General features: G+C 37.7%; 1 protein-coding gene across 3 annotated transcripts in view; it reads left to right on the top strand.

Annotated features, from left to right (window-relative positions):
- ptpdc1a (protein tyrosine phosphatase domain containing 1a) overlaps positions 1 to 13,181 on the top strand; it is a 130,223-nt gene extending 117,042 nt beyond the window's left edge. For all 3 annotated transcript variants that reach the window (XM_072280101.1, XM_072280099.1, XM_072280100.1), the window contains exons 8-10: positions 3,615 to 3,800; positions 5,468 to 5,578; positions 12,542 to 13,181. In XM_072280101.1, coding sequence (XP_072136202.1) covers positions 3,615 to 3,800; positions 5,468 to 5,578; positions 12,542 to 12,688 — 444 coding nt within the window. In that variant the 3' untranslated portion in view covers positions 12,689 to 13,181. The remainder of the gene's footprint in view (positions 1 to 3,614; positions 3,801 to 5,467; positions 5,579 to 12,541) is intronic.
- The last annotated feature ends 770 nt before the right edge of the window (positions 13,182 to 13,951 follow it).

Genomic DNA, 13,951 nt, shown 5'->3' with positions numbered 1-13,951 from the left:
TTGAATGGAAATGTTAGCTGTTTCTCTGTACACAGATGCTGCTTGACCTGCTGAGAATGTATTGTATTTTCTGTTCCCATTTCCAATTTTCATCATCTGCAGTTTTTAAAATATATTTTTCTAATTTTCAATTGTGTAATTAATACTAGAATACACACACAGGAATGAGAAAACCAGTGGAGTCAGTGGAGATGGTTCATTATAGTATGGATGTTGCATTATTGATTGCATTCCTTTGTGAGTTCCTTACATAAGCCATTGTCCTCCCCAGAGCTGTATGTTGGGATTTCAAAGTCTCCTGTGAATTCAGTTTTCATCAGTTATACAATTAGTAGTTAACTTTACATGGAATATTTCAAAGAAGCATGTATGTCCTATCTATTGCTAAAAACGAATTTGTTCCATACCTAATATTACTACTTTAGAAATTGCTTATGGAATCATAGCTGAAGTAATAAACTTGTTGATCAGGTTATATTTTTTGTAAGAGAACTTTCCTGAATTCCTTTTTACCTGATCTTGTTCAGCAATTCATGCCCAGAAAATTGAAGGTGAAACTTGTGTAGAAGCAAGTCCTTTATTTCTTCATGTTTTATGCTAATCTGTGTTCTTCAATTGGAGATGTCTTCTATGCCTGTGTTTCTTTGGCCTTACTGGGTGTTCTTTTAAACTTTTTCATTTTAAATTTAAGTTATTTATTCTACTATCAAATGCATTTCTACTGAATAGCATTGTGTCCTCTATTATCTACAGATTGAAGAATTCCTTTTAAGCTTTTCCTTTCAATCCTGAGTGAGCCTCTGTTGACTAAATTTTAAGAACCATCTCAAGCTAACATGAAAATTTTAATTAGATTATGTTACGTACCCCGTAACTGGGTTGCCAAACTAGCAGAAATGGACCACTCAGTTGGAGTCTGTATTACTGGAACTAAGAAAGTTTTATTAAAGAAATAAGCAACACAGTACTCTAATAGTAAGGATATAAATGCAACAGGTTAGCAATGAATAAACACACATGTACACAGAACTAGGATAGTAGGGTCAATCAAGCTCTATCGCAGTCTAGGGGTAAGATGATCAATCACAAGTGACAGAGTTCAGTTTAGTTCAGTTCGCAGTAATCGCCGTCGTGCCGTTGGGGAGAGAGAGAGAGAAAACGAATGATATGCAAATCGGATTCCAAACAGACCTTCGATATTCCTCGCAGTTAGCTTTCGGGCGAGCCCTTTGTAATGTCTTCTGAGGTCACCGACTGTGACCCCTCCGTTCCAGACACGATCGTTCTTCAGCGGTGAACCGGGCACCCAGGCAAGGGTGGACACACACCAGGTTCCCGCCGACCGTATCTTTCCACCCTGTGCGTCTATGGCTGGTCCCGCGACCAGACCTCCAAAACTCCCACGGACTTGTGGGGGCGCACTGCTTCCAGGGTCTCGTTACCTCGTGGTGTCGTGTGTCGTGTCTTAGCGGACCTGCCCCTTTTTATCCCCCTGCTGGGGTATCGCCTGTCCATCACACTTCAAACAGTTCAGGGTTCAAAAGGAGCCGGTCTTGACTATACTCAGACCGGTGTCTCCTTCCGTTAAACTCTCTCGTCTCTTCATTAACATTTCCAAATGCTGCTCCATTGTCTTACTTATCTCTCTCTCCTGAAGACAGGTTGAAGATCAACTGATGATCCCACTGGTGATAGCACAGGACAGTTAACATCTTAGTCTATGTGTACTTTTGTTACAATTATTAGTTACAGTTACATTTGTAGTGAAATTCTTGATTACAATTATGCTTGTTTGTTAGTAGATAACGGATCTTTACCCTCTTGCTTTTTTATAAAAAGGCGTTAATAACTCTGGTATTCCAGCTGTAACCTAATAATGTGTGACGTTTTAGGATTCTTAAAAACATAGATAAGATGGATGATAACAGTCTTTACCTCAGGCTAGGAGAGTACAAAACCAGAGGACATAGATTTTACAGGGGGTGGGGGCAACATTATCACACAGAGGGTTGTGAGTACTTTATACGGAACAAGCAGCCAGAAGAGATTTATTCAATCATAGTCATACTTTATTAATCCCGGGGGAAATTGGTTTTCGTCACAGTTGCTCCATAAATAATAAATAGTAATAGAACCATAAATAGTTAAATAGTAATATGTAAATTATGCCAGTAAATTATGAAATAAATCCAGGACCAGCCTATTGGCTCAGGATGTCTGGCCCTCCAAGGGAGGAGCTGTAAAGTTTGATGGCCACAGGCAGGAATGACTTCTTATGACGCTCAATGCTGCATCTTGGTGGAATGAGTCTCTGCCTGAATGTACTCCTGTGCTCACCCAGTACATTATGTAGTGGATGGGAGACATTGACCAAGATGGCATGCAACTTAGACAACATCCTCTTTTCAGACACTACCGTGAGAGAGTCTAGTTCCATCCCCACAACATCACTGGCCTTACGAATGAGTTTGTTGATTCTATTGGTGTCTGCCACCCTCACCCTGCTGCCCCAGCACACAACAGCAAACATGATAGCACTGGCCACCACAGACTCGTAGAACATCCTCAGCATCGTCCGGCAGATGTTAAAGGATCTCAGTCTCCTCAGGAAGTAGAGACGGCTCAGACCCTTCTTGTAGACAGCCTCAGTGTTCTTTGACCAGTCCAGTTTATTGTCAATTCGTATCCCCAGGTATTTGTAATCCTCCACCATGTCCACACTGACCCCCTGAATGGAAACAGGGGTCACCGGTACCTTAGCTCTCCTCAGGTCTACCACCAGCTCCTTAGTCTTTTTCACATTAAGCTGCAGATAATTCTGCTCACACCATGTGACAAAGTTTCCTACCGTAGCCCTGTACTCAGCCTCATCTCCCTTGCTGATGCATCCAACTATGGCAGAGTCATCCGAAAACTTCTGAAGATGACAAGACTCTGTGCAGTAGTTGAAGTCCGAGGTGTAAATGGTGAAGAGAAAGGGAGACAATACAGTCCCCTGTGGAGCCCCAGTGCTGCACATCACTCTGTCGGACACAGTAATTAGTAGTTAGATTATCATTGTCACATGTACAGAGAGTTACAGAGAAATGCCCTCCAGGTAGCTCATTCATACATAAGTACATAAGGGTAGTACAAGAGAAAACAGAGCAAAATGTAGTGCTACAATTACAGAAAAGGTGCAGTGCAGGTAGACAAAGTGTTAGGGCCATAAGGTAAATTGAAAGATCAAAGTTCATCTTTAGCATATAAAGACTCCATTCAAGAGTCTTATAATAGTGGGATAGAAGCTTTGCTTGAGCCTGGTGATATGTATTCTTAAGCTTTTGTGTTTTCTGCCCGATGGGATGTACTGAATCCCAAAATTTTTGGTAGTGATTTGCAAATTTTGTATGGTGAATTTCTGTTACCGAAACTTCTGTAGTGCAGGGTTGATTGTACATGAAATTGCAAACCAATTTAAACTTATGCTTTGATATACTATTACTTATATGCACTCATTTACATATGCACATTAATTTATTTTTTTAATGGTATTGCAATATTGACAACATTTACAAATCTGAAAAAGATTATTGCTACATTTAATTGTAACCAATATATTAATTTTGTTTTAGCATGAATTAAATGTCCGAGAAGGAACTTGGGAAAGGATCTGTATGGAGAAGAATCCTTATGTGTTGTGCAGTCTTATGTGGTCCTGGCTTGAACAGCTGAAAGAACCTGTTATAAGTAGGGCAGATATAGAAGCCCTAGCACATAAATATATGGATCCCAATAAAGCTCTTTACTCACTAGAAAAGGTAATCTAACATTTCTTTGCATGGGTGTCTATGGATTATCATCATAAGTTAAATTTTTACTAGGCTTTCCATTACACTCAAGACACGAATTGATTTGCATTCAGTGGAAAGGTGGGGGTGCTCATCGTTGGCCTTGAAGGATATTGGCAATCCACTGATCCTGGTGGGCATTTTAAGTTTTCCAATGTCAGTTTCTATCAGGCACCTATTCTGAAGGATTCTTGGAGTGCAACAACAGTGATGTTGACAAACTGGTTGAGCAGCTAATTGCAGTAAAATATTCTAATGTAGCAATCCAAGAAGTAAAAAGGACAATTTTCCACTAACTTCCAAAACTTTACAGAGAGCAAATAAATTGGAGCATATATTGAACTTTATTTATCTATTAATTGATCAAGATACAGCATGGAATTGGCCTTTCCAGTCTTTAGAGCAACGCCACCCAGCAGTACCCCAATTTAATTCTAGCCTAATCACAGGACAATTTACAAGGATCAATTAACCTACTAACTGGTACGTCTTAAAGCTTTTTTTTAATTTAAGAAATACTTGTTGGAATGATAAGCCACGTGGAAGATTGGAACAGATTTTGCAATTAAAATAAAAATTGAAATATATATAGGCTTTAAAAACACAATTATGCCAATAATTATGGCTTAGTGAATTTGCATGCATATAATTCAACAATGCAAAAAATATTCTGTTTTTTAATGTAAGTTTTCAACTACCTTATATTTTTAGAGATACATATTGTCAATTTACGTATTAGCCAATGTAAATTTTGAACTAATAATTTGATGAGGAAATGCTGAATTACAAACATTTTGAAGTTGTGAAGAATGGTGGGTGATTGTGTTACTTATTTCATAAATGCACTCAGCGGCCACTTTATTAATAAAGTGGCCACAAGAGTGGAACCTGGTATGGTCTTCTGCTGCTGTGGCCCATTTACTTCAAGGTTTGACATGTTGTGCATTCAGAGATGCTCTTCTGCACAGTGCTGTTGTAACGCATGGTTATTTGAGTTAGTTACCTTCCTGTCAGCTTGAGCCAGTCTGGCCATTCTCCTCTGATCTCTCTCATTAACAAAGTGACTTCCACCACAGAACTGGATTTTTTTTTTTTGTTTTTTGCAACATTCTCTGTAAACACTAGAGATGGGTGTGCATGAAAATTACAGGAGATCAGCAGTTGCTGAGGTACTCAGATCACCCCATCTGGCACCAACAATCATTCCATGGTCAAAGTTGCCCAGATCACATTCTTCTCCATTCTGATGTTTGATTTCTGAACAACAACTGAACCTCTTGACCATATCTACATGCTTTATGCATTGAGTTGCAGCCAGATGACTGGCTGATTAGGTATTTGTATTAATAAGCAGGTGTACTGGCATACCTACCAAATAGGCCAGAGAAATATTTTTGAACCCTATAAGATATAACTATTATATCATAGCTTGTGTTAAATAATTATTCTATCCATACACATTTGTATATGGATAGAATAATTATTTGACACAGACTATGATATAATTGTATGTAAAATGTGATTCATTTGCTTGAAGTGTGGAATATTACAGTAAAATAGTATAATTATGCATGATCATGTAATATGTATAAAAGCAGAATATCTTTACTTACCTGGTATTTTATTACTTTAACCAGAATCAATATCAGTCACTGCTTTGCATTCTTGATTGCATGGCACAATTGCGTGACTTGCCATTTGATGTAGAAGATGCTATACTTACTCGGGCAATTAGAGCTTTTACAAAGGCAAGTACTGCACCTTAGAAAAAGAGCTAAATGTTATATTGAATTTACAGAGACATTGTATTTTGTTTCAGTGTTTAACTATCCTTTTAGTTACTGCATTGAAGTAAGAACTTGTGCTTATGAGGTAATATTTTTATTTCACATTGTCCCAAAATATTGCACTTTGATGAATATTTCTGAAGTTAGTTATTTATAGAGGCCAATGAAGGAAGTAATTCATGCATTAAAACATCCCTAAAATGTAATGAGATAAATAAACATTTAATGTGTTTTTCAGTTTTCTATGGTTAGTTGAGGAATAATTCGGCTACATTATGTACATATAGCAATGTGTTCGATAATATAGTTTAACATTAAAAAGGAACAAATATTTTTAAATACAACTGGATGCAATATCTGTATATCTCCTCCAATTCCTGCTGACTAATGAGGGTCCTGTAATACAATCCCATCAGAGTGACCGTCCCCTACTTATTTCTCAGTTCTACCCATATGGCCTCACTAAATGATCCCTCCAGAATATCCTCTCTCAGGACTATTGCTATATCCTCTTTTAAAAGAGGAGGAAAGGCAAATCCCCCTCTTCTTTTACCAGCACCCGTGTCACGTGTGCACTATCTGTATCCTGGAACATTGAGCTTCCAGTCCTGCCCTTTCCTGATGCAAGAACAACACAAAGAATGCCTTGTGGATTGTACTCAACTGTATGAAATCTTGGTTCCCTTTTGAAAAGAAGGTTAATAGTACAGTGGATTGTGGTTAATTGGGACCAGTACATTTTGGCCAAATTAAGTGGCTGCCTCAATTAGCTGAGGTTTCATGGAAATAATTAAAAAGATACAAAAAAAATCAAACTACCATTTAACTGTGTAATAGATCATGAATGCAAATGAAATACAGAACAATTTAGAACACTGCCAGTGCTACTACAGTGCTATAAAGGAATTCAACCAGTGTATGCTGCCGTGTCTGGGGTGTCCAGGAATGGGTAACACCTCTGCAGAAGAGGCTTGTCCATTACTGGCTGGCTCACTCCCTTCTGATCCCCACCAGATGCTCAGCTCTCACCTGTGGCTTCAATTGTTTGCATACAACAATTGCCACATCCCGGTACACTGCTTCAACAGGTAGGCTGCACCAAGTAAAGGAAACCAGAGGGCCTCATACCCCAGCGAATTAGGGACGTAGCATGTGAAGTCAGCTACGGCAGACAGGGCAGATGAAATCAACAGTGAGATCCACCACCCAAGAAGGTAGTTCTGCAAAGCTTTATGGAGAACGAAGGGCATGATAAAAAACACAAACTGCTGTACCGCCTCTATAACCACAACTGTGTGCTAAGCGCAGCTCAAATGCCATCTATAAGTTTGATGACGACACAACTATTGTTGGCAGAATTTCAGATGATGATGAGCAGGCATACAGGAGTGAGATAGATCATCAGCTGATTGAATGGTGTGGCAGCAACCACCTTGCACTCAACATCAGTAAGACCGAGGAAATGATTGCGGATTTCAGGAATAGGAAGTCAAGGGAATGCACAGCAATCCTTATCGAAGGATCAGCATTGGAAAGGGTGAGCATTTTCAAGGTCCTGGATGTAAAATCTCTGAACATTTATCCTGGGTCCAGTATATTGATGAAATTTCAATGACAGCACAACATTGGCTGTATTTAATTAGGAGTTTGAGGAGATTTGGTATGTCACCAAAGACACCCATAAATTTTTACAGATGTACCATGGAGAGCATTCTAACTGTTTGCATCACCATATGGAGGAGCCACTGCAGAGGATCAGAAAAGCTGCAGAAAATTGTAAACTCAGCCAGCTGCATCATAGGTACTAGCCTTCCCAGCATCAAGGACACCTTCAAAAGATAATGACTTAAAAAAGCAGCATCAGTCAGAAAGTACCCCAACAAACCCAGTACATGCCCTTTTCTCATGGCTACTATCAGGGAGGATGACACACACTTGTCTGAAGACACACACTTACTGTTTTAGAAATAGTTTCTTCTGCTCCACCATCAGATTTATGAATGGACAATGAACCCATGAACACTACTTCACTTTTTTTTCCTCCTTTCTTTTTGCACTATGCATTTTTTTATATACTGTATTTCTTGGCATTTACAGATTTTTTATTATGTAATGCAATGTAGTGCTGCTGCAAAATAACAGATTTCACGACATAGGCCAATGATATTAAACCTGATTCTGATTCTCAAGTCACAGTTATCACTGCAATCAAAGAAAACCCCAGTTTGTGACAACTATTTGTACCACTGGACCTGGACTTCCAAGGTTGAGAAAAAGAAATTTTCCCAGTGCTAGGGCTTTTCCACTTTAAAAAATGTTCCGCGTAGGTTTCACTGTCATCGTCGAATATGACAGACAACCAACACACTACCCTGTTATTTTGATTGACTGTAAATGAACAAAATCAGTGCAGATATCTAGTGCAGATAATGGACTGGCTTCCCAAATACTTTTGACAATTTCATCCTGCAAATCTTCATTTTCATTGTAACATTCTAGATGATTGTTGATATCTTCAAATTCTTTATAGTACCTAACTTGTTGAAGTAGTGAAATTGTTTCATTTTTCCTCCCAGCTGTTTCTGGTATCTCCAAGCTTGCATCCTTCAAATGCAGGGAGCTAAACAAATCTATATTGTCTTGCTGCTTATTTCTCACCAGCTATCTGTGACAAGAATCACTGCTTTTGAACACAAACGCAAGTAACTGATGCCATTTAAAATCTGTTCGCTCTAAGCACTGAGTAGTGTACAGCCATACAAGTTCATGTGACTGATTGATGCTAGTTAGAAACTGTTTGGCAACAATTTCCTGGCCCAGTTAAGCAGCATAGTGTCCCAAATAAATGAAGGAAATCCCGGTTATTTTCTCAATTAGTTTTTGTTCTTTAAGAGTTTCCCGAAATAACTAGCTGTCTCCATTAACTGATGGACCAATTAATCAGAATCCACTGTACTTGGATTTAGTGTCATTATTCTAAAGATTTAGTGAATAACTGTGGAGGTGGTTATTGAGAATTGATTACCACTCTAGGTTTAAATGCTGAATCCATTTCTGTTGAAGTTTTTCCTTTGCCACCTTTTCCCTATACCTAGTCTGCAAATCTGACACAAGAAGCAATCAAAAGATTCAAACAAGTCTGTGAACGTGTTTGGTAATTCATTGCTTTTGGTCAGTGCAAATCTTATCAATTAATTCTCTGCATCTGACTTTCAATAGATATGACTTGGCATTTAGTACCCGCAGCACTCTAAATGATTATTTGGCATTCCAGCACAAGTTAATTGTTGATGCCTCAGATGTTGTATCAGCAGCCAGAACTATTACTTTAATGCAAAAAGTGATGTTATTCAACAATCAGTTCTTTGCATAGTTGATGATCAACTTTGGCTAGTCATTGTATTTTTTCGTTAAGTTTGATTATCATATTCCTTTTGCTTTTGACCTCCGTCTTTGGATGATACATTAAGTGAAGTCACCATTCATTGTTCCAGAGCATATTTAAAAGAAATGGGGAATTCGCCCCAGTAACCTGCCTGATATCCCTCAATCCAGTTCCTTAGATTATTTGGTCATTATTAAGTTGCTTTTTGAAGGTGCTTGCTGTGGACAAATTGGCTACATACTTTTGTACATTGGATATAATGTGGTTTGGGACAACTGAGGTTATAAACAATTACATAGATACATGCCCTTTTCAATTTTGCTTCACGCAATATCAATAGCGATGCAGTCAGTGTGTTTGGCCTGTTTATGTTTGAAAGTGATGGTACCTTGGGATTTCCCCACATGCATAGTTTAACATGGAAATCTTGAAGTAGTGTTAACTGATTTAGTGATCCTGTCTTAGTAGCAACAGTGAAAAGTGTTTGAATATAGTACTAAAAGTAATGTCACAATTATCAAACATAATTAGTTACTTGTATCGTGAAAGTGTTTGAATGGTTTATCTTAACCAGTTGGTCAATTTGCTTTCAAAAGGAGATTTGAAATGAAGTTTAATGTGGCTTTGAGAAATCAATAATTTAAGAACTAATTTTAAAGTGTATTGATTTTTGTTTTGAAACATGTTTGAGAGAGGATATAATCCATATCTCTAAAATGGAGAAGTGTTAATTAAGATTTGGGTAATTTAAATCTTGTATAGATTTCTGCTAATACCTTCTAGGATATTATAAAATTTAGTGACTTACTTTTAGAAATGATAGTTTATTATGTTTCACAATAGCAATCCAGATTATAAAGAGAATAGACTAGTAGAAGATATGGCCATGCTTTCAATGCACTAATAGAAATGAATATTATACAGATTTGCAGGTGCTTAAAACTATGAGATCAAAAACTGCAGGATGTATAGAATTAATAGTCCATAATCAGAATAGAGAGTTGGAAAGCTGCTCATCTATGTGTTGTAAGTGAGGAAACAGATTTGATAGGTCTCAAAGGCAAGGACTCTGAACACAGTCTTGGTAGTAAAGGATTTTATTTACGGAAGGCAGACGTGGGAAAATGGCAACAGAAGCAACACACACATGCGCACAATTTACAGTAGTTGGATCAGCAATAAAACACGCGGACAATTAAAATCGCGTGGGAACAAGGTGTGCGCGTACACACACACACACACACACACACACACACACCCCCAGGGAAAAATCAATACGATACCCGACACCCTTGACTCTGTGTGGGCACAGCTCTTATGATGTTAGGGATGATACCCACACCCCTAACCCTATTTAATGCACAACTCACCAGCGGCAGGGTGGTCCCTCAGAGGTAGCAAAAAAGAGAAAGAGTCAAGCAGACATGGCTTCCTTTATAGTGCAGCAGGGCTGATGAATCCAGCCCAGGTAATTCACAGGGAAGCCAATGGCTCGGTGCCAGCAGAGTTAAGCTAATTACAAAGGCCAATCGCCCGAGGTCAAGTACAAGGCTAATTGAAAGGGCCAATGGTTAGGTGTGCATTGATGGGTGAGGAGGGGTCAAACCTTTGACTGGCAGGTGGTGTGTCTTTCGACCAGGTAAATGGGCAGTGCTGTCACGTGACAGTTACGACCCATCCAATACACTATGCCATGGAATGCTGCATATAGAAACATAGAAAACCTACAGCACAATACAGTCCCTTTGGCCCAGAAAGCTGTGCTGAACATGTCCTTATCTTAGAAATTACCTAGGATTACCCATAGCCCTCTATTTTTCTGAGCTCCAGGTACCTGTCCAGGAGTCTCTCAAGAGACCCTGTTGTATCTGCCTCCACCACCGTCGCCGGCAACCCATTCCACACACTCGCCACTCTCTGCGTAAAAAAACTTACCCTAGACATCTCCTAGACATCTCCAAGCACCTTAAAACAGTGCCCTCGCGTGCTAGCCATTTCAGCCCTGGGATTAAGCCTCTGACTATCTACACAATCAATGCCTCTCATCACCTTATATACCTCTATCAGGTCAACTCTTATGTTCCATCGCTCCAAGTGAAAAAGGCTGAGTTCACTCAACCTATTCTCACAAGGCATGCTCCCCAATCCAGGCAACATCCTTGTAAATCTCCTGTGCACCATTTCTATAGTTTCCACATCCTTCCTTTAGTGAGGTGACCAGAACTGAGCACAGTACTCCTAGTGGGGTCTGACCAGGGTCCTATATAGCTGCAACATTACCTCTCTGTGGAATAACTGTTTGTTTGTTGCAGCAAGTTCTTAACACAGAGAATAATGGGTGCCTGGAATGTGCTTCCTGGGGTGATAGTGGAAGCAAATACGATAGGGCTTTTCAGGAGGCTCTTAGAGAGGCACATGAGTGTGGAGGAACAGGAGAATATGGATGTTGTGTAGGCAGAAAGGATTAAGTTTAGTTGGGCATTTGATTACAAATTTAATTGGCTTGGTACAACATTGTGGGCTTGAAGGGTCTATTCCTATCCTGTACTGTTCTATAAATTCTTAAAGTTGTGATAAAGTGGTAGTTGGAATACACCATGTCAAACCAAATTAAGAAGGAATTAGAAATGAAAAAATACTCTTCCAGATTGCAATTTTGCCTACTTTTAATTAGCAGAACAAAACAGTGGGAACTTTTCATTGGATGATGAAATAATGACCTACCTTTCAATGATTATGAAATATTCTGGGGGGGGTTCACTAGTCTATATAGAATAGATGCTTGGATGCTGATAATTTTACCAATATAATATTTTTTTCTCTTTAGTACCCAATTGCATTTTTCTTAAGTGCATACTTGATGAATTTTGTTGGTTAATCTTGTGTATGAAACTGGAATGATGTTGCAATTGGATAGGTGATTTTTTTTTTACAAATTAAATTGGAATTGCTTTTTTTAATAAACTGACTGGAATTATTTGAAGTGGGTGGTGTTTTGTAGAGAAATGATTATAACTGGAAGTTTCTTATAAGGTTTATTGGATATTCAGTGTGATTGTGAACATTTGACCAAGGTTCAAGCTCCTGACTGCTATATAGGATTTGCTACTGGAGTTGTGTATATGTTAATCATGACATATTGTTCGGACAGTTTTGTCCTTTGGCCAAGTTGCCTGCTGATGTTCATTGTCAAAACATTCATCTAATTAACATACCTTAGACCAGGGGTTGCTAACCTTTTTATGCTATGGACCCCTACCATTAACCGAGGGGTCTGTGGACACCAGGTTGGGAACCCCTGACTTAGACACTGGGACAGTATTTAAATAGCTAATCAATGAGATAAGAAAACTAAAAGGGAAACTATTTAAAAGAAAGGCAAATTTAGATTTTCCCAAATAGAAAGTTCTCATAGTTATGGTGTTTTTAAGTCCAATCTCAATGTGACTATCTGCTCCAGAAGTAATATGAACTTGTGCACTAGTTTTTCTAGTATATCATTTGGTTAACATTAGGTGTTCTATTGTATTTTTCCTTAGGTCAGTTTTGATGCTGATGAGGGTCCTGAAGTTTACAATACGCTCAAGAAAATTTTAAAGTCAATGTTACAAGAAAAACAAGCCAAACTTGCAGATTGCAAAATTACTAATGATTGTGAACAAAATATAGGTTTTCAAATATCTTGAGTAAGAATTTAGTTTTTTTTGTTCTTCTTATTATAATTCCCCAGAAGGTTAAAGACGAAAGTGAGTATTATAGAAGCTCTATATTGTAAATTAGGGGGTTATAATTATGCAATATTTTAGATCAGAGTGAATTTAAATACACACACTTGATTGTTGTCATATTGTAATTTTTAGAAAAATATATAATTTGGTTTTAAAAACCAAGGTTTATAAATGGGGAAAAAAAAACTTGATTTTGAACTTGAACATGAATTAGGCACCAAATTAGAATGTGTATTTGTTTAAAGAAAATGCTTTGATTTCAAGTGCCATGTATAAATGTGGTAAGATGTTTTCATTTTAAGTCATTTAATGTTTACACTAATATTGTCTGAAATATACCATGCTTTATGTGCAGAATATTTTTATGTCAGATTTGTTTAATGTTATAATTCAATGTTAAATAAGTAATTATACTAGGAAATGTATGAAGATAGAACTTTTGATGGTTTAGACTGGCTTTAAGAATTTTAATAAGTACATTCCCAAGCAACTCTGATTTGTTATAATAATTCAACTTTTAATTTATTTTAAGTATCATAAAATGTGTAAGTAAGATATTAATAAATGAGTTTAAAATGTGTTGTGGTTGGAGCATCATGTTGCATTGAACTATTTTTATTGGTGGGATGAATTAAATTGAATTCTTCTCGAAGTATTTAAACTGTCACTGAAGTTGGTGTGATATAACTCCATCTATATTCTTTCACAAGTAAGTATTCTGGATATATCACTTGTATTATTTTTAGCTTGATCTCAAGAAGTGCTAGTTCCCAGATTGTGTGAGTATTATATTAAAACGTTATAATTTAGCAATTTTACATCATATAAATATTAATCAAATAGAAAATATTTATCCTTTTCAGTGCTTTAATGTTGTGCACTGATTCTTGCTGGTAAATACAATTATACGGTGAGTTTGGCTGCATGCAAATCCAAACATGGAAATTCCCAGTTTGAAGATTCCAGTGGCAGACTAAAAACATGTTAATATTGTCTCACGCATGATGCTGAGAAGTTAACTCATAGAATCTACTCAAAATGCTGATGAATCTCTAAATAGCTCCTGGCTAATATGGAGATGCAGCTTGAAAACAGGCTTTTTGGCCCACTGAGTGTTCATAGTCACTAGCCATTAACAGATGCAAAGTATATTTTTTGCAGCTTTGACATCAGTCAAAGATGTTTTCGGCAGTTTGTGGGAAGCACTTGTTTTGACTCTGC

Source organism: Mobula birostris, chromosome 16 (assembly GCF_030028105.1).
Source record: "Mobula birostris isolate sMobBir1 chromosome 16, sMobBir1.hap1, whole genome shotgun sequence".
Taxonomy (NCBI): Eukaryota; Metazoa; Chordata; class Chondrichthyes; order Myliobatiformes; family Myliobatidae; genus Mobula; species Mobula birostris.
This window is presented reverse-complemented; position numbering and strand designations above follow the sequence as displayed.